The sequence below is a fragment of the Tribolium castaneum genome, chromosome 1, assembly GCF_031307605.1.
Source record: "Tribolium castaneum strain GA2 chromosome 1, icTriCast1.1, whole genome shotgun sequence".
Lineage (NCBI taxonomy): Eukaryota > Metazoa > Arthropoda > Insecta > Coleoptera > Tenebrionidae > Tribolium > Tribolium castaneum.
The window spans coordinates 7,756,765-7,778,101 of NC_087394.1; the positions used below are offsets into that span (position 1 = coordinate 7,756,765).

At 30.9% G+C, this 21,337-nt stretch overlaps 5 protein-coding genes across 5 annotated transcripts; 3 read left to right on the forward strand and 2 right to left on the reverse strand.

The window, feature by feature from the left end:
* Positions 1-1,397: 1,397 nt before the first annotated feature.
* On the forward strand, positions 1,398-5,933 carry GPHR (Golgi pH Regulator). Its single transcript, XM_962017.3, has 8 exons — positions 1,398-1,603; positions 1,648-1,811; positions 1,869-1,975; positions 2,023-2,248; positions 2,298-2,488; positions 2,545-2,726; positions 5,375-5,560; positions 5,612-5,933. Exons 1-8 carry the CDS (start codon positions 1,562-1,564, stop codon positions 5,876-5,878), a joined length of 1,365 nt encoding a protein of 454 aa, XP_967110.1. The 5' UTR covers positions 1,398-1,561; the 3' UTR covers positions 5,879-5,933.
* P32 lies at positions 5,917-10,845 on the reverse strand. The gene is made up of 5 exons (XM_962113.4): positions 10,548-10,845; positions 10,352-10,502; positions 10,111-10,304; positions 6,207-6,295; positions 5,917-6,152 (listed from the first exon to the last, which is right to left on the reverse strand). The coding sequence occupies exons 1-5, from the start codon at positions 10,747-10,749 to the stop codon at positions 6,003-6,005; spliced, it is 786 nt and encodes a 261-aa protein (XP_967206.1). The 5' UTR covers positions 10,750-10,845; the 3' UTR covers positions 5,917-6,002.
* Positions 10,846-11,764: 919 nt separating this feature from the next.
* Positions 11,765-16,673, forward strand: Nop60B (Nucleolar protein at 60B). Its single transcript, XM_962198.4, has 9 exons — positions 11,765-11,881; positions 12,038-12,186; positions 12,234-12,450; positions 12,505-12,759; positions 15,449-15,723; positions 15,796-16,139; positions 16,196-16,238; positions 16,285-16,425; positions 16,481-16,673. The coding sequence occupies exons 1-9, from the start codon at positions 11,869-11,871 to the stop codon at positions 16,550-16,552; spliced, it is 1,509 nt and encodes a 502-aa protein (XP_967291.1). The 5' UTR covers positions 11,765-11,868; the 3' UTR covers positions 16,553-16,673.
* A 1,534-nt stretch (positions 16,674-18,207) lies between these two features.
* On the reverse strand, positions 18,208-18,908 carry LOC655716 (TP53-regulated inhibitor of apoptosis 1). Its single transcript, XM_962277.5, has 3 exons — positions 18,765-18,908; positions 18,544-18,709; positions 18,208-18,489 (listed from the first exon to the last, which is right to left on the reverse strand). The coding sequence occupies exons 2-3, from the start codon at positions 18,688-18,690 to the stop codon at positions 18,394-18,396; spliced, it is 243 nt and encodes an 80-aa protein (XP_967370.2). The 5' UTR covers positions 18,691-18,709; positions 18,765-18,908; the 3' UTR covers positions 18,208-18,393.
* Positions 18,909-19,317: 409 nt separating this feature from the next.
* On the forward strand, positions 19,318-21,333 carry LOC135266305 (uncharacterized). Its single transcript, XM_064356770.1, has 3 exons — positions 19,318-19,867; positions 19,924-20,320; positions 20,368-21,333. Exons 2-3 carry the CDS (start codon positions 19,953-19,955, stop codon positions 21,179-21,181), a joined length of 1,182 nt encoding a protein of 393 aa, XP_064212840.1. The 5' UTR covers positions 19,318-19,867; positions 19,924-19,952; the 3' UTR covers positions 21,182-21,333.
* Positions 21,334-21,337: the final 4 nt, after the last annotated feature.

Sequence of the window (21,337 nt, forward strand, 5' to 3'; positions counted from 1 at the left end):
AAATGTGTACTATCTAACACACTAATCTAAAATATGAGTTGGCATTTAAAAAAATTAAAAATGATGTCAGTAGTCAAAAAAAAATGTTTTATCTTCTGTACTTAGCGTCTAAATAAATTGTTATTATTAAAAAAAAGTCGAATGACATTAGAAATGTCAACATGGTGTCAAAATGTAGCATTAAAAACCTCGACCTGTTCTTTTAATTCAGTCTGTATATTTTGAATTGTAAATTACTGGCATAATATAAGTTATTTTTATAATACGTAAACTGCAAAATTTTTTAAAAATAATTGCAAAATGAAAAAAAATATATCTGTTCGAAATTTATATTAAGCACTATTTTACACTAATGTTTTTTCAATCTTTAATACTATATATATATATATATATATATATATATATATATATATATATATATAGTATATATAGTTATAATAATACTATTAATACTGTATATATATTTGGCTGACTACAAAATATTACGAAACGCTCACAAATACAAAAAACTCTTTAAAACCAAACAACTGAAGCAATTCAATAAAAATCGATTAAATGCAATTTGCAATAACTGAAATTGAAGGGATTTCCAGGATACAATCTAATTTTGTATGCAAAATTATTCAACTGTGAATCAAATCAGGGACATCTTTCTTAAACATTTTATAAATACAAATAAAAAACATGAAATGAAGCTATTTTAATTAAACTAAATAATTAAACTAAACTTTATTTAGAAAGAACTAATGAGTAATAGTTGTTGATAAATAATAAACGAAAATTAAACAATAAAATGTATATAATCAGTAATCACTAATCATTTTTTAAGTGGAAAGTTTTTTCACTTTAAACCAATTACTTGACAACGATTATAATTTAACTAATTAAAATTATTATTAATTAAAACTATCTAAATCAAATTTGACTCTTACTTGATAAAAAATACAATTTCATAACACAAAAACAAAACCAAATTTCATTCTCAAAATATAGTTTTTCTTTAAATAATCATTGTTCTGAATTTTGTTTAAGTAGTATTTCTTTGCGGTCTAAAATTTTGTCATTTTTTTCACTCTATAAAAAGTCATAAACCCTTTAAATGAAACATGTCTTATACTCTCTAATTCATAACATGGTGTTTAAAATAAAAGATATTTTTAAACATCTAGAAAATCTTTAAGGTGAGCAATAAAGTTGGTTTTAAATTTGATCAAATCCAGTGTATATATCCAGTAATTGGGTGTCTCACCAATTTCTACTTCAATGTTTTTCTGATTAGTCAAAATTATTATTACTTATTATTATACGAACTGATTGTAAATCCAGGACACACACAAAAAATATTTTTCCCCTTTTTAAATGTATTGCCAACCTAAACAGTAATTTCCACCCACCCAGTGTGACGTTCCCATGCTGACGTTTGATGTCTGTCAAAATAAAACTAACCTTAAAATTGCACCAAATGAAATGAAGCTTTTTTCCCGATTTCTTGCACACAGTTTTATATAATCACTCAAAGTTGATCAAGAAATCAAACAGAACATGTAATAACCCCACAATTATGACTTTTTTGCAAGATACATTGGTAGTGTTACTTTCCCAGGTGAGTAACATTACACCGTTTTTTCGTCTCACCCCAAATATTAGGTAACGTTTTTCGTGGGAGCATGGATATTTTTCGTAAAACAACTGTTCAAAGACTACGAAGTCAGGCATATAATGGTACAATTAATTTTCTCAATCACATTGACTTTATCATGTACCATGTTCGAACTGATTATTTTTGAGATTTTGGAACTATTGGAGGCAAGGTAATGAGAATATTTAGGTCCAGGTGCGTAGTTTTTGTAACTGTGTGAATTTTTAAGCTCTCGCTATTTCTACTGGTGCCTAATGTTGTATTTATTATTGTTTGTGGTAATTGTTTTAAACCCATTTTATATCGCGTACTATTGTATTAGTAACATCCCATATGGTAAGAACCAACAATTATTTACCATTTTTATTTAATACAAATCGTAGTTAAGCCTGATTACATAAAGCATTTAACTGTGTTAGTGTGGATAATATTTATTGTAATATTTTGGAAATTTGGTGACCCATTCCCTATTCTGAGCCCCAAACAGGGGGTCTTATCAATGGAACAGCTAGTTTCACGAATTGGTGTCATAGGGGTCACTGTAATGGCCCTCCTTTCGGGGTTTGGTGCCGTTAACTACCCTTACACATCTATGGCTTACTTCATTAGGTTCTATTTTAATTCAGTCGAAAACAATGCAATAATAATTTTTCTTTAGAGAAGTTTCTCTTACTGACGTAATGAACATTGAGAAAAGACTGATGCAAGCGATGGATATGATAGTTATTAAAAAGAAGCGCATTGCTGTTGCAAAAAGACAATCTCTTGAGAAAATGAATGAAGGCATGACCAGAAGGAGCGGTTTATGGAGCATGATATATCCCAGTGGTAACAACAGAAATCAAGAAAGTAACTTTTAATAGCATCGTTTACATTACACTTGTTTGTAATTAACCTATTTTTAGACATAGCACAACTGAAGCTGGAAATAGCAGGGCTTGAAGAATTAAGCAGGCAACTGTTTTTAGAAGCTCATGAAAATCGCAATATGTTTGAGAGGATTGAATGGTCCAAGACATGGAAAGGAATTTATTTTAATTTTTTGGGGTACATTTTTTCAGTTTACTGTACCTGGAAAATTTTTATAGTAAGTTTGAATTGTGGGGAACTAAATACTAGGAGGCGAAACGACATACAAAATCGTTCGAATTTATTATTATTGTAAAGTGTTTACCTATCAACAATTTAACACATTTTAGAACATATTTTTGTTATAACATATCCGAATGGTGTAAATATTTTTTTAACGAAAACTAAATTATTTTACATAAATTTTTGTACTGATCTTGGTTTCGGAGTCAAAATATAAATTACAGTGTGAAAATTTCGGTGGTTTTTAAACTATATTTTTTGTAATTTTAAGTTAGTTAACAATAATGTAATTGGTTATTCATTAAAACAAAAACGCAGTTTTTGTCATTTTAAAAAACAATAATAATGATAATTAGTAATAACTAATTTAAAGAAAACCAATAATTGGCTAACGTCCGAAAATGTAACTTAAAAAAATCTTACTCCAAAATCAAGGCAAATTCCAAAATTTTATATAATACAATTGTTTAAAAATAATGGCCCTTTTAATTGAAAAAAGAGTTATGCCACTCGGATAATGTATAACAGTATAACAAAAATACAGCTTCAAATGTGTGAGGTTGTTAATAAATATTACTTTACAAGAACAAAAGAACACGAAAGAAATAGCACCAAAATAATATGTGGCTTTGATAGCAAATTACAAATTTCATAAAAACCGATTACTTTATGAAAAATATATTAAAGGTAAACTAAATTAATTTTCGAACTTTAGTGCCCTCACGATTTTAAATTCTACTTTAAAAATAAGCCGCGAAATTATCTCGCATACAGCGTGATCAAGAAAGATTGTTATTATTATTTTCTTCAATTATTTCGAGAAATTTCGTCAAAACCAAATAATTTCAAAAAAAATTTTTTGGAAATTCTACCGTGTAAACACGTTTGCAAACTTGGTCTTTTTGCAAAATTTGTGTCAAAGAATCGCTAGAAATGCCCGTTTCTCAGAAAAAGCGCAATTTTTTCGCGATATTTGGAAAAAAAATGCAAATCTGGTCATTATTTTACATTTTTCAAGCATTTTAACATGTTATTTAGCTACAAATGCAGTAAATTTAGTTATAAATAGCCGAAAAGTTATCTAATTAAGTCGAAAAATTATTAAATTAGGTCAGAAATGACATTGTTTTTGCCATTTTTGAACGTTAAGCACGTTTTTAAGTGCTTTATTTTGATTTGCGGAGTCAATAATTAGCTGGAAAAAATACAGAAATGTTGAGACTTACATTTTAACGGACTGAGAAAAACAACTAAAATTTTCGCCACAAACTTGAGAAAAAAATTAAAAATTTGCACTTTGTTTCATATTTTCCAAAATGCTTCGAATAACGTTGGAGATGCAAAAAAAAGTAATAAAAAACGTTTTCCTTTAACTCATTTAAGATAAGCTTTTGAAGGCCGAAATTTGGTGCCACGGATTTTTTTAAAAGAAAATTTAATTCTCTCTAATTTTGTTGCTTACATAGACAAGGTAAAGTCCGCTAAAGGTTTCTTTTTATCGTGTCTTAAAAACTAATAATTTCACAGAAACCAGTTTGTTATTATTTTTCTCAATGCAAGTGAATTTTTTCAGAATTTTTCTACAATTCCTTCTAATTTATAATCAATATTAATAGAGTCACTGAACACTTTTTATTTTAAAATTATTTTCGTTGACATTCTGAAACATCGGTGCTTGAATTTTGTTTTGTGCAAGAATTATGTTTAAAAAATGCTTATTTTTCAGTTAACACAAAAAAACGCATCAGCTTTTGAATGCTATGTAAAACCGATAAAACTGTTAGTTCAAGAAAAATGAAGGGCTTGTTTAATATTTTATTTTAAAGTTACGTTATACACATAGGGCTATGTATACTAATAAAAAAGGCAGGGTATAACATCGCTGGTTTTAGAATGTTATTAGAAATAATCTTAATTATAAGGAAAAAAAAATAACATGCATAGAGAAAAAAAGTACTTGAATTTAATAGCAGACACCGATTTCCGTATTGTTATAATATTATTATTATTTTTTGAGATAGAATTTTTTCACATTTAGCAATCACTAATTTGCTTTACGTCTTATATTTGAAGTTGTGGAGAATTAAAGTAGCTACGAAAAAAAAATCGTTTCATTTTACGAGTTAAAAGTAAATTATTAAAATGTTTGGTTTTTGTTAAAAAAGGGAATGTTGCTAATTTTAAAGCCATAAAAATCGCGCGTACAATTCAGATAAAATTTCAAAAATAAAGAATCAAATATTTTACAACTAGGAATAATATCGACTTTCCCAGTTTATTGGTCAAACTATTAAATTAAAATTAATCAAATTTGCATTTTTTTTTTAAAATACCAACAATAAAGTCGTAATACTCTTTTTCAACTTAAAGTAGGGTTTTCAAATCTATAGACCACTAACTAATTGAACTTCGTCAAGATTTTGCAAGTATACGACTAATTCATATTTTAATTTTCGCTTGTCCGCCTTTGGGCAGTTTTCTGTAGGAAATTAAATTTTCTACAAATTTGTTCCTTACTTTTATTTATTTAAATACAGCGCTTTTTTGTTTTTAAATGAAATTATCTGCACGTCGTTTCGTACCCTAATCTTTAGGTATCTGTAGATTGAAAATAATTTCTGTTCACACAAATCTCCCTTTCAGTGTACAATTAATATAGTATTTGATAGAGTAGGGAAAAAGGATCCTGTTACAAGAGGTATTGAGATTGCCATCCACTGGATGGGATTCAATTTCGACGTGAATTTTTGGTCGCAACAAGTTTCGTTTTATTTAGTTGGATGTATTGTTGTCACGTCAATCAGAGGTTTACTACTAACGTTGACTAAAGTAAGTTAGAAAAAAAAAATCCCAATTGTGTAATTATGTAATTTCTTGCAGTTTTTTAACAGAATGTCGTCAAGCAAGAGTTCCAACATAATCGTACTTATTTTAGCCCAAATAATGGGCATGTACTTCGTATCATCAGTGCTTCTAATGCGAATGAATATGCCCCCACAATACCGAACTATCATCACTCAAGTTTTGGGAGATTTACAATTTAATTTCTACCATCGTTGGTTTGACGTGATATTTTTAGTAAGCGCTTTGGGCAGCATTGTTACGCTCTATTTGGCCCATAAACAACCAGTGCATGAAAATTTATAATTGAAATCTTGTGATAAATAAAGGAAATAAAAGGTTCGTTTTTACGTAGTTAAAATGACGTGTAATGTTTATTGAACAAAAACTTTAGACCTAGTGATTATATTATGTTACATACTTAATCTGATTACTTCCCAGAAACGAACTTTGATAATCCTTCTAAAAGACCAATGTAAGCCGAGTGCTCATAAGATGTGCTGAAATCTGATAATTTTCCAACAAATTCGTTAGAGATTCCCTTTTCCTCCAAATAGTTAAGGATAAGGTCATACAAATACTGAAAATTGTAAAGCAGTAATAAAAAAAACTGTTATAATACTACATTACTTACGGTATCTAAAACGTCTGATGCTACTGCATAAACATTTTCATTCCATGTCCCATCGTACAAACTGATCTCATCGACTCTAAATATGTCATCTGTAAAAAATTGATGTAACAACTTAGTGTAAGTCAATCACTAATTTTATAAATAAAAGCTGAAACATTTTAATGCAAAATAATAATGCACTGTACAAAAAAAACATTGCATTTTCAATGTTTTCGTACGTTTTTCAGCCAGAAATCCAATCATTTCGCTAAATATTATTAAAAAAACAAGAGAAAAATACAGGGTTAATCTAAAAACGGTCATTGTCACTATAATCACATTGTTTTTGCCATTTATGAACGTTTTTCATCCAGAAACAAGATTTCACTTAAGGCATGTATGTGTATTATTAGAAATATTTAAGCCTTTTCTCAGTCAGAAATACAATTATTATTTTTAAATATCAGAAATAATTCAGGAAATCACTAACTTAGCTCGAACATAGCGTAATCTTTTTCGCGAGATTTAATCTGTTCATTATTTCGAAAAATTTCGTCACAAATCAGCCGACAAATCATCAAAATAATTTTTAGATTTTTTTTGTCATTTCTAACGTGTAAGCACGTTTTTGGACTTATTGTAAGATTTCGTTATTCAAGCAAGAATTAACTAAAAAATCACCCGAAATTATTTTGAAATGATATTTTTACATTTTGTCAAACGTGTAAGCATGTTTCAGAGCTAAAACCTCCAGTCTTTTTGCAGGATTTTGCTATAATCAAATCTAGATATCTCCATATGAAATGTTATTTCATCTTGTTTTATTCGCTTCATTTATTTTGCAAAATTTGGTCAAAACAATAAGCATCCGATTGCGAATAAAAGTAAAAAAAAACTTGTAAAAGCGTTACTAAAGCTGAGAATGGTCTAATTTTTCAAGCAAGAACGCAACTACTTCAAGAAAATTCGTCAAAAACAACAAAAACAAAACAAAAAGAGTAACCGATTGACCTGTACTAACTAAAAACACAATTTTTACATTTTTAAGCGTGTAAGCATATTTCTGAGGTAAGATCCCAATCTTTTTGCAAGTTTTCCGTAAAACCGGACACAAAAATCTCATAAAAGGGTAAGAATAATAAAATGTTTGCCTTTTCGAGATTTTTTTCTTTATTTTCCCCACAGTTTCGCTAGCTAAACAAAATTAGGTCAAATGTAATTATTTTTGCCAATTTTAACCGTTTTACCACGTTTTTCGTCCAGAAATATTCGATTGTTTTTCAAAACGTTGTAAAAAAACTTAGCTCAGAAATCACTAAATTAGCTTAAAAATAAGGTAATTTTTTGCGTAATTTCGCTAATATAAAAAAACATATGTAAAATAAATAGAAATAGTTTTATTGGTGTTTAAAAACAGTGCGTCATAACACGTCAATAAAATAAGAAACGTGCAAACTAAAAAAAAATCTACAAGTCACTGAAATTGCAGCGAAAATATTCATCAAAGTCATAGACACAGTTCCTAAATGAAAAATCTTTTAACTTTCTTTTAAAAACATATAAAGGTAAATTACAAAAATTAGTTGGCAACATATTATAAAATTTAAATAAAAGCGTTACTAAAGCTGAGAAAGGTGTTATTTTTACTTTTACTGAAGATTCCAAAACGTTTTTTAAACAAAAACGTAATTACTTCGAGAAAATTCGTCAAAAATAAAACCTATTGAGAATAGTATTTTTACCTTTTTCAAGCATGTAAGCGCGTTTCTGAGATAAAACCTTAATCTGTTTGCGAGTTTTCCGTATAATTGGACACAAAAATCGCAAAAGGTAAAAAATGATATTATTTTTACCAATTTTAACCGTTTTATTAGTACGTTTTTCGACTAGAAATATACAATTATTTTTCAAAACGTAAGAAAAAACATCGGAAATCAATAAACTAGCCTGAAAATAACGTATTCTTTCTAAATTTCATTAAACTTGTAGCGTTTTTGGGAGTTTTAACAGTTTTTATAAACAAGAAACGCATTTATCTTGCAAAGTTAGTTACAAAGAAGTCGAAGGATTACCGAACAAAGCCAAAATTAGATCAAAATGACATAATTTTTACCATTTTAGCACGTTTCTCGACCAGAAATATTCAAAACAAAAGAAAAAAGTTGTGAAATCACTAAGTCAGCCTAAAAATAACGAAATTTCAATAGACTAAATAAAAAATAGACTGGTGATCACTGTAGCGTTTTTGGGAGTTTTAAAACACAGTTATCTCTCAAAATTTGGTCACAATGAAGCCGAAAAATTACCAAACAAAGCCAAAATTAGATCAAAATGACATTTTTTTACAAATTTTAACCATTTTAGCACGTTTTCAAACAAAAAATATACAATAATTTTTCAAAACGTTATAAGAAAAAGCTGGGAAATCACTAAATTAGTCTGAAAATAGCGTACTTTTGAGAAATTTCGCTAAACTGAATAAAAAAATAGACTGGTGATCATTGTGGTTTTTTAGAAGTTTTAAAAAGCAGTTATCTCAAAATTTGGTTACAAAAAAGCCGAAGAATTACCAAACAAACCCAAAATTAGGTCACAATGACATTATTTTTAGCAATTTTAACCATATTAGCACGTTTTTCGACCATAAATAACAATTATTTTTAAGAAAAAATATGAGAAATCAGTAAATTAGCCTGAAAATAGCTGAATAAACTGAATAAAAAATAGACTTGTGATCACTGTAGCGTTTTTGGGAGTTTTAAAACACAGTTATCTCTCAAAATTTGGTCACAATGAAGCCGAAAAATTACCAAACAAAGCCAAAATTAGATCAAAATGACATTATTTTTACAAATTTTAACCATTTTAGCACGTTTTCAAACAAGAAATATACAATAATTTTTCAAAACGTTATAAGAAAAAGCTGGGAAATCACTAAATTAGTCTGAAAATAGCGTACTTTTTGAGAAATTTCGCTAAACTGAATAAACAAATAGACCGGTGATCATTGTAGTTTTTTGGTTTTTGGAAGTTTTAAAAAGCAGTTATCTCAAAATTTGGTTACAAAAAAGAATTACCAAACAAAGCATCAGGTCAAAATGGCATTATTTTTAGCAATTTTAACCATATTGGCACGTTTTTCGACCATAAATAACAATTATTTTTAAGAAAAAAGATGAGAAATCAGTAAACTAGCCTGAAAATAGCGTGTTTTTTTCCGCAATTTCGCTAAACTGAATAAAAAATAGACGATCATTGTATTGTTTTTGGGAGTTTTAACAGGTTTTCTAGATTACAAACGCAGTTGTTTTGCAAAATTTAGTTACAAGAAGCCGAAGAATTGCAAAACAACGCCAAAAAGCAGTTTTTTTTTCGAATTACAATCCTCCAAAACTAGTTGAAAAAAACACCAAATCATACTGACCATGATATTCTATTTGAGATTGATTTCCTCGATTTCATTCTTAATTGAGCCAAAGACGCATTTATTTTGCACATTCTTGTCTAATTATTGCCTTTTTTTGAGCGTTTCAAAACGTTTTTTCGTCAAAAACTTAATTATTTCGAAGAAAATCGTCAAAAATTAACCAAAAAAGGATGTATTAGAGCTAAAATCCTAAAATCTTTCAGTAAGGTTAAAACATCCCAATTTTTTGCGTTTTCGGGGGATTTAGGACATTTTGTTGCGAAAAATAAGCCGAAAATTTGCTAAATCAGGTTGAACTTTTTTCAGCTAAGGGCTTAGTTTATTCCAAGATTTCGCATATCTTCACAAAAATGCTATCATATATGATTTTTTAGTGTTCGAAGCGTTTTTTAATCCTCTAAAACCGAATAAAATTATCACCAAATGGCGTTTCATTCGATTAGATTTTGAGCCGAAAGTTGTGCAAAATCTTGTGAATTAAAAACAGAAGTGTCTTACTAGAATCTTCCTCTTGCTCATCACTTTCTAAAAATGAGCACAAAACACTGAAAGTGGTCGACCCTCGCACAATTTCAATTCGAAATTCAGGCTTTGACTTTAATTCTCCAAATTCTGGATTGTCCATCGTCGAATCCACTTTAGGTAGTTCATCAGAGTCTACTGTGTGGTTCACATTGAAAGTAATTTTTATCCTAGAAGTTGCCACTTCATAACAAGAAATGAGACGCATTTGACTCACGTTTCATTTTCAACTTTTTTGTTCAAAGTGACTTCAGACCCGTTCAACCCCACTTTAAAACCCTCAAGCTCGGCTGGAAGCGTCACCGACTTCTGGGCCTTCCTCTCCAGGACAATCTCCTCAGTGAGAAACTCAACCAGTTCACGTTCGGCTACAAGTTTGTTATTCCTCCAACTTATTGGGCTCACTTACGTACCTTTACTGTGTGCATGCTGGTGCCTGCTCATGCACCCACAAGTGCACAACTTGCTCAGTTTGTTTTCGGACTCATTGCGATTGCACATGTACCAAAGATTGCGCGCAAGTTGCCGCTGCTGGAAAGTGTTGGACACTTTTTTAACCGGACTCAGGAGCGTCTTGAAGCTGAGTCTGGACGCAACTCGAAGCAAATTATTCATTTTTATACTTAGTTTAGGCGAAATGCGTGAAAAAACCGGCCACAACACGTGCTATCAAAAAAACTGTCAGAAAAAAGCGACGCGCAACCCAACGCTACGAAAATCCCCAGAATGGCACCAACCCACAAACGATAATCACTAAATCGTCACCAAATTCCTCATAGGGTTGCCACACCTGTCCGGTTTTCACCCAGATGATTGTCCGGTGTCCAGATAAAATGTTAAACCGGACAATAATTGGCCAGTTTTCTTATAGTAATTAAAATTTTGTGGTCTAAAATTAAAATTAATGAAAAATTTAGAAAACTCTTCGATAGAACGATTTTTAATATTTAAAAAAAATCCTGGATTGAATTGGAAAAATGTAGAGTAATCAACTTCTAAAAATTGAAATTACATTTTGCAAACGGGTTACCGTATATAATTTTGCAAAAAAAACAGCTATAGAAGGGTACTTACAGTTGCGTCATATGTTATATTTCTTCTAAAACTATTGGCATTTTTTTTTAAGTTTTGTAATTAACTAACACATTCTGAGTTATTTGCCAAAAAGTTCGTAAAACTTTGCTAGAGTGAGTTTAAATTTTTTTTCTTAATTTTTGTGAAGGTAAGTGCCTTGATTATTAAAATTTTGAGCAAAAAATTTCAAAATTTTAAATGAAATAAAAAATGGACAATAGACTTTTGGTTTTTGATAAATATTTTTTTAATGTAAAACTTTATATGCCTCTGTACCTGGAACCGTTGACCGAAGCGGCTCCGGGTTTTGGCAAGAAAATAGATAATTTTAGGCGCTATCTGATGCTTTTTTGATTTTAGTTCTAAGTCTCAGTGTTTCCGAAAAAAAACACAAAAAAAAAGATTGCAATTTTTACATTTTTTAAATTTTTAAACACCGATTACAGCGCATAAAAACGCCAATGTTTACCAAAATAAAATAAAAAAAATAAAAGAAAAATCGTTTAAGACTCTAAATAACCGAAAAAACATTTCCCGCCATTTATTTCATTTAAATTTTTTTCAGTAGCGCCACTTAAAATCTGTCAAAATTGTTGTTAGTTGTCAAAAAACTAACCCTACTTTCTGTGTCGGATGCACGTGTTGGTTATTTTCTAAGCGATGTCTGAGTTTGGTAAGTTATTGTTTATTATTATCTTTAACGAGGCTTTATTTCGTTCTTTGATAAATAATTAGTGGTAGAAATGTATTTAGAGTTTCAAAAATAATGATTTTTTTCAAAAAACCGGCCGCTTTGTCTTATCGTTATTTAGAACGCAATTTTGTGCAGAGGCGGATACGCCCGTTAGGGAGAAGAAAAAGAAGAAAAGCAAGGGCGACAAAGACTTGGGGAACCTTCAAAAAGGCTCCGAATTTGCAGTGGAGCCCTCCTCAGTGATTGCAAAGTTGGACAGTTCCAAGTGGCCCTTGTTGTTAAAGGTGGGTTTTAAATTCGGTTTTTCGTTACATCAAAGCGTGATTTGCAGTATTTTGACCGTTTGAATGTGAGAACGAACCATTACGTACCTTTGCCGTTTGGTTCTTCCCCTTTACGAAGGGAAATTTCCGATTATGTTAAGTCAGGTTACATTAACCTGGACAAGCCCAGTAATCCAAGCAGTCACGAAGTTGTAGCTTGGATTAAAAGGATTTTGAAAGTGGAAAAAACAGGTCATTCGGGTACTTTAGATCCGAAAGTTACAGGTATTAAACTATTTAATTTAATTGAAATCATGTATATTTAATAATTGATTTAAGGTTGTTTAATTGTGTGCATTGAACGCGCTACCAGACTGGTTAAATCCCAGCAAGCTGCAGGGAAAGAGTACGTGGCTGTGTTTAAATTGCATTCAACTGTACAGGGAGGGACCCCAAAAGTGCTCCAAGGGTTGGAGAAGCTCCGAGGGGCCTTGTTTCAAAGACCCCCATTAATTTCGGCCGTTAAGAGACAGTTGAGGGTTCGCACGGTCTATGATAGCAAATTATTCCAATATGATGAAAGCCGAAATATGGGTAAGATTTTTACCAATACAAAGGACTAAAATTTTGGAGAAACACGACGCTCTAAAATGCAAAATAATGACCCTTTCGATTTTTCGTTTTTCATCATTTCGTGAAATATTTGCTCGAAAAAGTAAAAAATATTGATTTTTTTGGCACAGCTTGACAAAATTTTGCAAAAAAAAATAACTTCTTAACTACAGAACGTGCTAAAATGCTTGAAAAAAAATATATATATCAATATATCGGTAAGTATTTGATTTATTTTTGACGATATTTCGAGAAATAACTTTGTAAGGTGTCTGAAACTAGTGATGTTAGGCTTAATCTTGGCAAATTTTTGTGGAAATTTGCATTTCTGCGCCTGAAATGTGCTCGAAAAGACAAAAAACGTAATTTCAGTTCTCTCAAAGAATGCAAAAATAATCCTAAGATTTGCGGCTCTGGTGGCCGATTAATTTTTGTCGAAATTTTGAGAAATAATTATTATTATGAAGGTGAAAAACATAATATTTAGTCCAACTTAATGATTTTTGGTACAGGTTCATAAAAGAAACTAATGAATTTTTAATCTCAAAAAGGTCATAATAACACCATTTGGGATCTACTTGTAATACCTGTGACTTCGGTTTATTTTTGATGAATTTTTGAGAAATTAATTATGAAACTTTTGAAAAAGGCGAAATAATATCACTAATTGCAACCGAATTTAGTAATTTTTCGGTTTATTTTTTGCAAAATTTTGTGTTTTTTGGGTTTAAAAAATTTTGCTCTTATTTTGTAATTGTAAATTTTTAATTCAAAAAAGGTGTCAAGAAAACTGGGAAATTGTACAGAAAACCCCATTTTTAAGGCGTAACAGTGACTTTTCAGTTTATTTTTGACAAAATTTCGAAAAATATTAAATTTGCTAGTAAAAAGCATAATGTTATTTTTAACAGAATTTAGTCATTATTTGACTTATATCGTGCAGAATTTCGAAAAATAACTATTTCTTATCTAAAACGTCCGTGAAAAAGTAAAAAAATCATTTTCGGACTAATTTAACTAGCTAAAACTTTCGAAAAAAGACATTTCTGAGTGAGTTTAGTGACTTTTTGGCTTATTTTAGGCAAAATTTCATAAAATAATTGCGTTTCTGGGTCCCAACGCGCCTGAAAAGGGCAATAAACGTCATTTTTGGTCTTATTCATAAACAGTGTGACAAAATTTCGAAAGAAAATAGAAGTTTTTAACTAAAAAATGGGCGTAAAGGCCCGAAAAATTTTATAATTAGTATTTTAGGGAAAATTTTTGTGAAATAATAGTTTCTGTATCTGAAACGTACTCAAAGAAGGTGAAAAATTTCGTAAACCCCAAATAATACGTGCTAAACCTTTAGAAAACGACAAAATGGTGTAATTTTTTATTGAATTTTGTGATTTTTCGACTTTTTTTGAGACAGTTTCATGAAATAAATTATGTCTATCTCTGAAACGTGTTCGAAAAAGGCAAATTTATCATTTTTTGTTTGGTCCAATTTAGTTGCCTGACAAAGTTAATAAAACTTGTGAAGGTGAAGTTGACGATCGCCCAAAAAAAGTCTCAAAAAGACAAAAATAACGCCATTTGGCAAAATTTAGAGAAACAGTTACGTGTTTAGCTCAAACATTGTCTGAATTTCGCTCGAAATTTGTACTTTTTAACTTATCTTTATAATTTCGTAAAATACTTGTGACATTGGGTCTCAAACTTGTCACAGAAATGAAGAACACGTCTATTTTAGTGAATTTTTGACACAGTTTGACAAGATTTTACAATAAAAAACAGAAAGTTTTAACTCAAAAACGTGATAAAATATTCGAAAAAGTATGTTTTGACGAAGGCAGAAGATTGTCAGTTTCATCAAACTTTCTGGTTTTTGGCTTGTTTTTACCAAAAGTTCGTAAACCAATCTGAAAATCGCTTAAAAAGACAAAAACGTCATTTTTGATTTATAATTTAGTATGTTTTCGTACAGTTTCACAAAATGTTTCAAGGAAATCACCTAAAACGTGCTAAAATTCTTGAAAAATAAATACTAAATAAAATAAATAAAGAAATAATGCCAAGTGTACATTTATTTCTACTTTGTATTTTTTTTTCTTATGTTCTCGTGGAAAGTTTGACCTTCAATTTTTCCCAGCTTAGCAAAAATTAAAATACTAATTCCCCTATTTTTTTTCAAATTGCATTAACTTAAGGGTATAAATTAAATGCAGAGTATTTTATTTAAACAACAAGTATTTTTGTTCAGAAAAAATGATAAATTGATAAAGGCATGGTAAAAATAAGAAATGTATAGTAAAATAATAAATGTACAGTAAAAATAATAAATGCACAATAAAAATAATAAATGCACAGTAAAATTAATAAATAGTAAACAGTAAAAATGATAGATGCTAGGTAATGAGCGTTTATTATTTAAACTGTGCAAACTGAAATAGATACTGTGCATGGTTTACTTCTCATTTAAATTTTTTACTGTGCAAAATATTAAACCACTCATTAATGTGCAAAAATTAATTAAATACACTGATCATTTATTATTTTTTACTCATCAAAATCGAATTTATTACTGATTAGAACAGTTAATTAGAACAGTTTGGATGCCTAAAGGGCCTAATTTTAGTCCTGTCTTTTTTAAACTTTGAAAATGTTTAATTATTATGCATTATTTTAGGCGTGTTTTGGGTTAGTTGCGAGGCTGGTTCCTACATTCGTACAATGTGTGTTCATTTGGGTTTGGTTTTGGGCGTTGGAGGCCAAATGTTGGAACTTCGAAGAGTTCGTTCGGGAATTCAGAGCGAACAAGATCAAATGGCCACAATGCATGATGTTTTAGACGCTCAATGGCTTTACGAGAATCACAAAGATGAGAATTACCTGCGACGAGTGATTCGGCCTTTGGAAGGCCTTTTGGTCAAACACAAAAGGATAATTATGAAAGACAGCTCGGTAATACATAATTTCCCACTAACTTATCAATTAACAAACAAAACTTTTCTACAATAAATGGCATAATTTTAGGTAAACGCGGTTTGCTATGGAGCTAAAATTTTGCTACCGGGTATTTTACGCTATGAAGACAATATTGAACTTAACGAAGAAATTGTTATTGTGACCACTAAAGGGGAAGCCATAGCACTAGGGATTGCACTGATGACCACTGCAACAATAGCCAGTTGTGACCACGGAGTTGTCGCGAAAATCAAACGTGTGATAATGGAACGAGACACTTATCCAAGAAAATGGGGCTTGGGACCACGAACAAGCCAGAAAAAAATTCTTATTGCAAAAGGACAGCTCGACAAATACGGAAAACCGAACGAAAATACGCCCAAAGAATGGCTAAATAGTTACGTTGATTATTCGTAAGTGTTTTTAATTTTGCGCAAAGTTTAAAAACAATTCAATAATTTTTTTCCAGTGTTAAGAAAGAGGACACCAAGGACGATGAAGATGATAAAAAAGTAAGACGTTTTTTCGTTTTATGAGCAATTCATTGTTTGTTTTCAGCGTAAATTAGCGGACACGTCAATGCAGTCCGATACAGCGAGTCCGAAAGAGAAGAAGAAGAAACGGAAGAAGGTCGAAGGTGAGGAAAGCACTGTTGAAGAAGCGACAGCAGTGTCAGAGGAAACTGCTGAAGATAATGGGGTAAATGAGACAATCAATTATTATTAAATTACCTATTGCACTGTTATTCTTACAGGAGGAAAAAAAGAAAAAGAAGAAAAAGAAAAAGGATAAGAGTAAAGATAGGGAGGAAGAGGAAGCGGAATGAACTATTTTGTTTTGCATTTTTATATTGTAGCTCTACAATACTACATTAATAGAATTAAGTTTAAATTCTTTCTAAGATAAACACAGTCGTGTTAAGCGAAAATAAATGCAATTTTATCGTACAGGCTTTGATTTTTCCAGTTTGATGTAGTGGTACAAGTGCAAGAAATTTGTAGGTATACCGGGTGTCCAGTTTGGTAATTCTATATTTTTTTTGAAATGGTACATTTTTAGTAATATTTATGACACTGGTATTTGAGTAATGGTTCATTTTTTATTTTTTTCGATAATACTCCATCTTTCAAGTAAGTATAAAACAATGAAATCAAAAAAATATTGATAATGGTTTTACTTTTCTGTTTTATATATTTTTTTCATAGTCTGGAGGACTAGGTTTTTTGATATAAACATGTACTAAAAATTGTTAAAAAATTGTCACATTTAAAGAAATTAATAAAAGTAGTTGCCTAGTGTTTATAACAAATATTGACGTTAACAATATTCTTATACAGGGTGCTCAAAAACTGGCGCACCAACTCAGTGGTACGTTATTGAGAAGCAAGTACAGATTACGGGAAAAATGTTGAAAAAATTCCCAAAGTTATATTTTAAAAAATCTGGAGCTACAAACTTATTGTGTTAACTTCTTTAGTTTTCATTATTTTTTTATATTTTTATGTTTCATACCAGGTAATCGTTCCGTAACAAAACGATGAATAATTATTTTTAAATTTACTATCAGATTTTAGCAGTTTTTTTAATTTAAAAAAATTAAAATTCATCCAAAAAATCACAATGTGTAGATGTGCCAACACTGGGAATTATTTCCTAGGAAACCGTTTCAAAAATAATTTATTTTTATTGTTGCTCAAATTCTATTGCGATCATGACTGTTAGACAATGTTGCCACATATCATTTATATAAAATCCATTATTTATCAATAACTTTAATACAAAGAATTTTTTTACTATTTTTACCTTTATATGTTACCAATTCTCTACCACACACCATTGAGTTGGTGCGCCAGTTTTTGAGCACGCTGTATGTATTGCAACTAAGTCGCAAGTATATTTGAAAAAATATATGAGAGTTGGTTCGACACTTTTAGATCACCCTGTAGACTTTATTAACTTTTATAATTATAATTTTTTTAATTTGACATGTTTTTAAACAATATAATTTTTAGTAAAAGTAACAGGGTGGTGCATTTATGAAGTCTTTGACATTTCGCTAAAATGTCAATTTTTGTTTATAAGTCGAAAACAAAAGACGATAGTGGAATGCGTTTGACAAAAATTATTTTCTCAAAATAAAAATAATACATGTACGAAAAATAAAAAATATATCTTCCTGATTATGATAAAATGTAGGTTCCCATTGGAAATAATATCAAACATGTTACGAGGGGGCGAATACCAAACTGTATCACCTAGTATTTCAAAAATAAAACAAATTTGTTTAAAACTGCATTTCTACCATGCTTTAAGTTCCTAACCCAAGTGACCTGTGACTCAAATTAAGTTGGCAACGAAATAGGTGACAGCGTTGCCAACTTTCTTTTGAACTCATTGGCCACTTTAATTAAATCAATCTTTGGTGAGGAATGATTTGAATTCGCAGGCATTCTAACATCTAACACAATTTGACCAGTAACCTACCGTTCTAAATTTTATTAAAATATACACCACGTTTAACATTTATGTGCCAACGCAATAAAATTACACATCAAATTGTGGATCTTCAGTCATTTCTTGCACTTGGTGATGGTTCTGACTACTCACAATGGCTGGGTTTGAGATTATGCTTGAACACATCCATGAGCACACGAAAGACGACCAGGGTCAGCTATTTTTTTGTGGGGGTTTCCTCTCCTGTTCAGTACCCAGTAAGTTCTTCTCAACTTCGTGGAAATCAATTTGTTGGTCCTTCATTGCTCTCTAAAGCCAAACTCACGATATTTAATTCATGACAAGGAAGTGAAAAATACTCACTTTAACGCATTCTTGGTACACTTTAAAGAGCGGGGCACACATGGAGTCGTTGGTGTGCCCTTTGAGAAAGTGCTCAGAAAACCAGGTATTGAAACAAGCATCGTAGTCCTTTTTCAGTTCGTTACACGCCTCTCCAATGCTGTCCATAGCGAATTTCGACGATTTACTGAAAGCAAAACTCATGTTTATTCCAAACGATGACCCATTTTGATTATTCAAACCGTTATCTATGCGCGAGGGATTTAAAACACCCGATTTTAAGGTTATGTCCATCGATTAGGCTCGTTATCTTCCATGACGTTGCGCTTATCTCTCACCTTTGCATTACCACTACCTTTACGTTATTTCGTTACGTTACGTTGGAAATTTAAAAAATGGAAATATTTTATTAGTTACTGATAACAGTGATAACTCCTAATAATTTACAATTTTGCCAAGGTCATGCCGAGGTTCTGCACTTTGCGTTAAAATTGTTCGAAAAATTCTGAAATTGGGTCGAAAATGTAAGCTCTTTTTTGCGAAACTTTTTGTTTGAATGAGGATCACTAAATTATGCAAATTCTACTTATTCTTCCTTATCTTTAGCATTTTGTTCAGTCATAGAGCAGAAATGCAATTATATTTCGCCAAGTTTGACTAAAAATGCGAAAAATCGTCAAATTGCGAATTAAATTAATTGACTACGCTCTGTTTCAAAACTATGGAAATCTGAGAGTTGTTATATAGTGGCGGTCAGCTCGGTTTGCGTGTGCGTCATCAATTTAATTTTTTCATTACCAACACAAAACTGTAAAAAAATTATCAAAAACAATGCAAATTTAAACAACTAAGGGGTATCTAAGGGTGGTATCCTTGAACATTAATTTACATATGCACTTCGACAACACCATCAAGTGTCACGAATTTGTCAAACTGACATTGACAGTAAATTATAGACGTCGTCGCATGGTTGTCGAAAGTGTTATCGGTGTTAATCGCAACTATTTTCTGTTCGTTTATTGTGTTTTGTGATTTGCGTTTCGTTAGGTTTTTGATTCTGCGTTTATTAGTTCTTGTTTTGTGAATCTGTATTTTTTGTAACAACTCATAATTTAAACACTTCGTAACCTCAAAAAATATTTGATAGTTTGTCACCGCTATGCCCCTGGAGTGCGTTCATAAACTAAAGTATCTTGTGTTGTTGTGACGTCAGAGTAAGGCAATTTTCACCTAGAGTGAATGCAGAGCTTTCTGAAGTTTATGAACGGTTGAAGTAGACTGCAACATGACAGTTGACACTCTTGTAATTGTTTGACATAAAAATATAACCTGTCGTTTAAAGTAGGTAAGTGACAAATAATATCAGCTCTTTGGTCCGTTTATGGCATAGGTACATTTAAGCCCACCAATTCAACAAACGAACCGTAACAATGAATGACATAATTACTATCCCTGTTGTATTATCATCGGAAATGTTATTTGGCATTCCGGTTACATATTCTTCTGATGAGGACAGCGATGTAACTGATGAAGAAAATATTGTTACGATGATGCTTATAAAAAGTAGGAAAATTAAGAAACCTCAACGTATTGAGAATTATATTGAAGCAACAATTTCTGGTTATACCAAGCAAGAATTTCAGCAACATTTTCGAGTAACCATTGAGGCTTATGAACAACTCTTACAAACAGTTGGCCCCTATTTAATGCGACAAGCTGCTACTGGACGAAGTACTGTTCAAGTCGAAAAACAATTGTTGTCAGTTATATGGATACTCGTAACACCCGATTCATACAGGTTAGCTAAAATATTATAACTCCACGTTATAATATTGTTGATTTTAGATCAGTTGGAGAAAGATTTGGACTAGCAAAGTCATCTCTTTCACAGTGTTTCAAACGAGTAGTAAAAATTCTAAATGCCGTAGCACCAACTATTATAAAATGGCCAGAAGGGATGCAATTACAAAATGTTGAGAGAAGATTTCATGCATTTGCCAGAATGCCACACTGCATTGGGGCCATTGATGGTACATACGTGGAAATCAAAGCTCCTAAAGAGGATCCTCAATCCTATATTACACGAAAATGCAACTATGCTTTTACGCTGCAAGCTATCGCAGTACCTTCATTGAAATTTACAGATGCATTCATTGGTTATCCAGGATCTGTAAGTGATAGCAGAATATTTAAAAACAGTGATTTTTATAATGCTGTCAATGCCAACATGGGTCATTACTTTGCCGAAGAACATTATTTAATTGGAGATAAAGCATACCCTAATTTACCATGGTGTATTGCACCATACATAAATAGGGGTAACCTGAATGCAGCACAGGTATACTTCAACACTGTACATGCACAGACGCGCCAAGTAATCGAACGATCGTTTGCTCTTCTATTTGGAAGATTTAGGCGACTCAAGTTTTTAGACATGAATGATACTAAATTAATTCCTGCAACTGTGATAGCTGCATGCGTATTACACAATGTCTGTCTAGACTTTCATGATCTCCATATTGATGACTATATTAACAATGGAATTGATTATGTAGTAAATAATAATGATGGTGACGATGGCATTGGTGAAAACGTGGCAATAGAAGGACGGAGACGACGTGATGCTTTATGTCGTCAAATATTTCTTAATCGACATTAATTGTACGCTTTTCTTGTAAGTTTTTGTTAATTGGTATATTTAAGTTACTTATAGGGTTATACCTACCTCTATTGTAAAGTTATCGTAAACTTCATCTTTAACGTGTTCCAAATTGCTGGTATTTTTTTGTACTTCTTAAAAATATATGTTATTTAA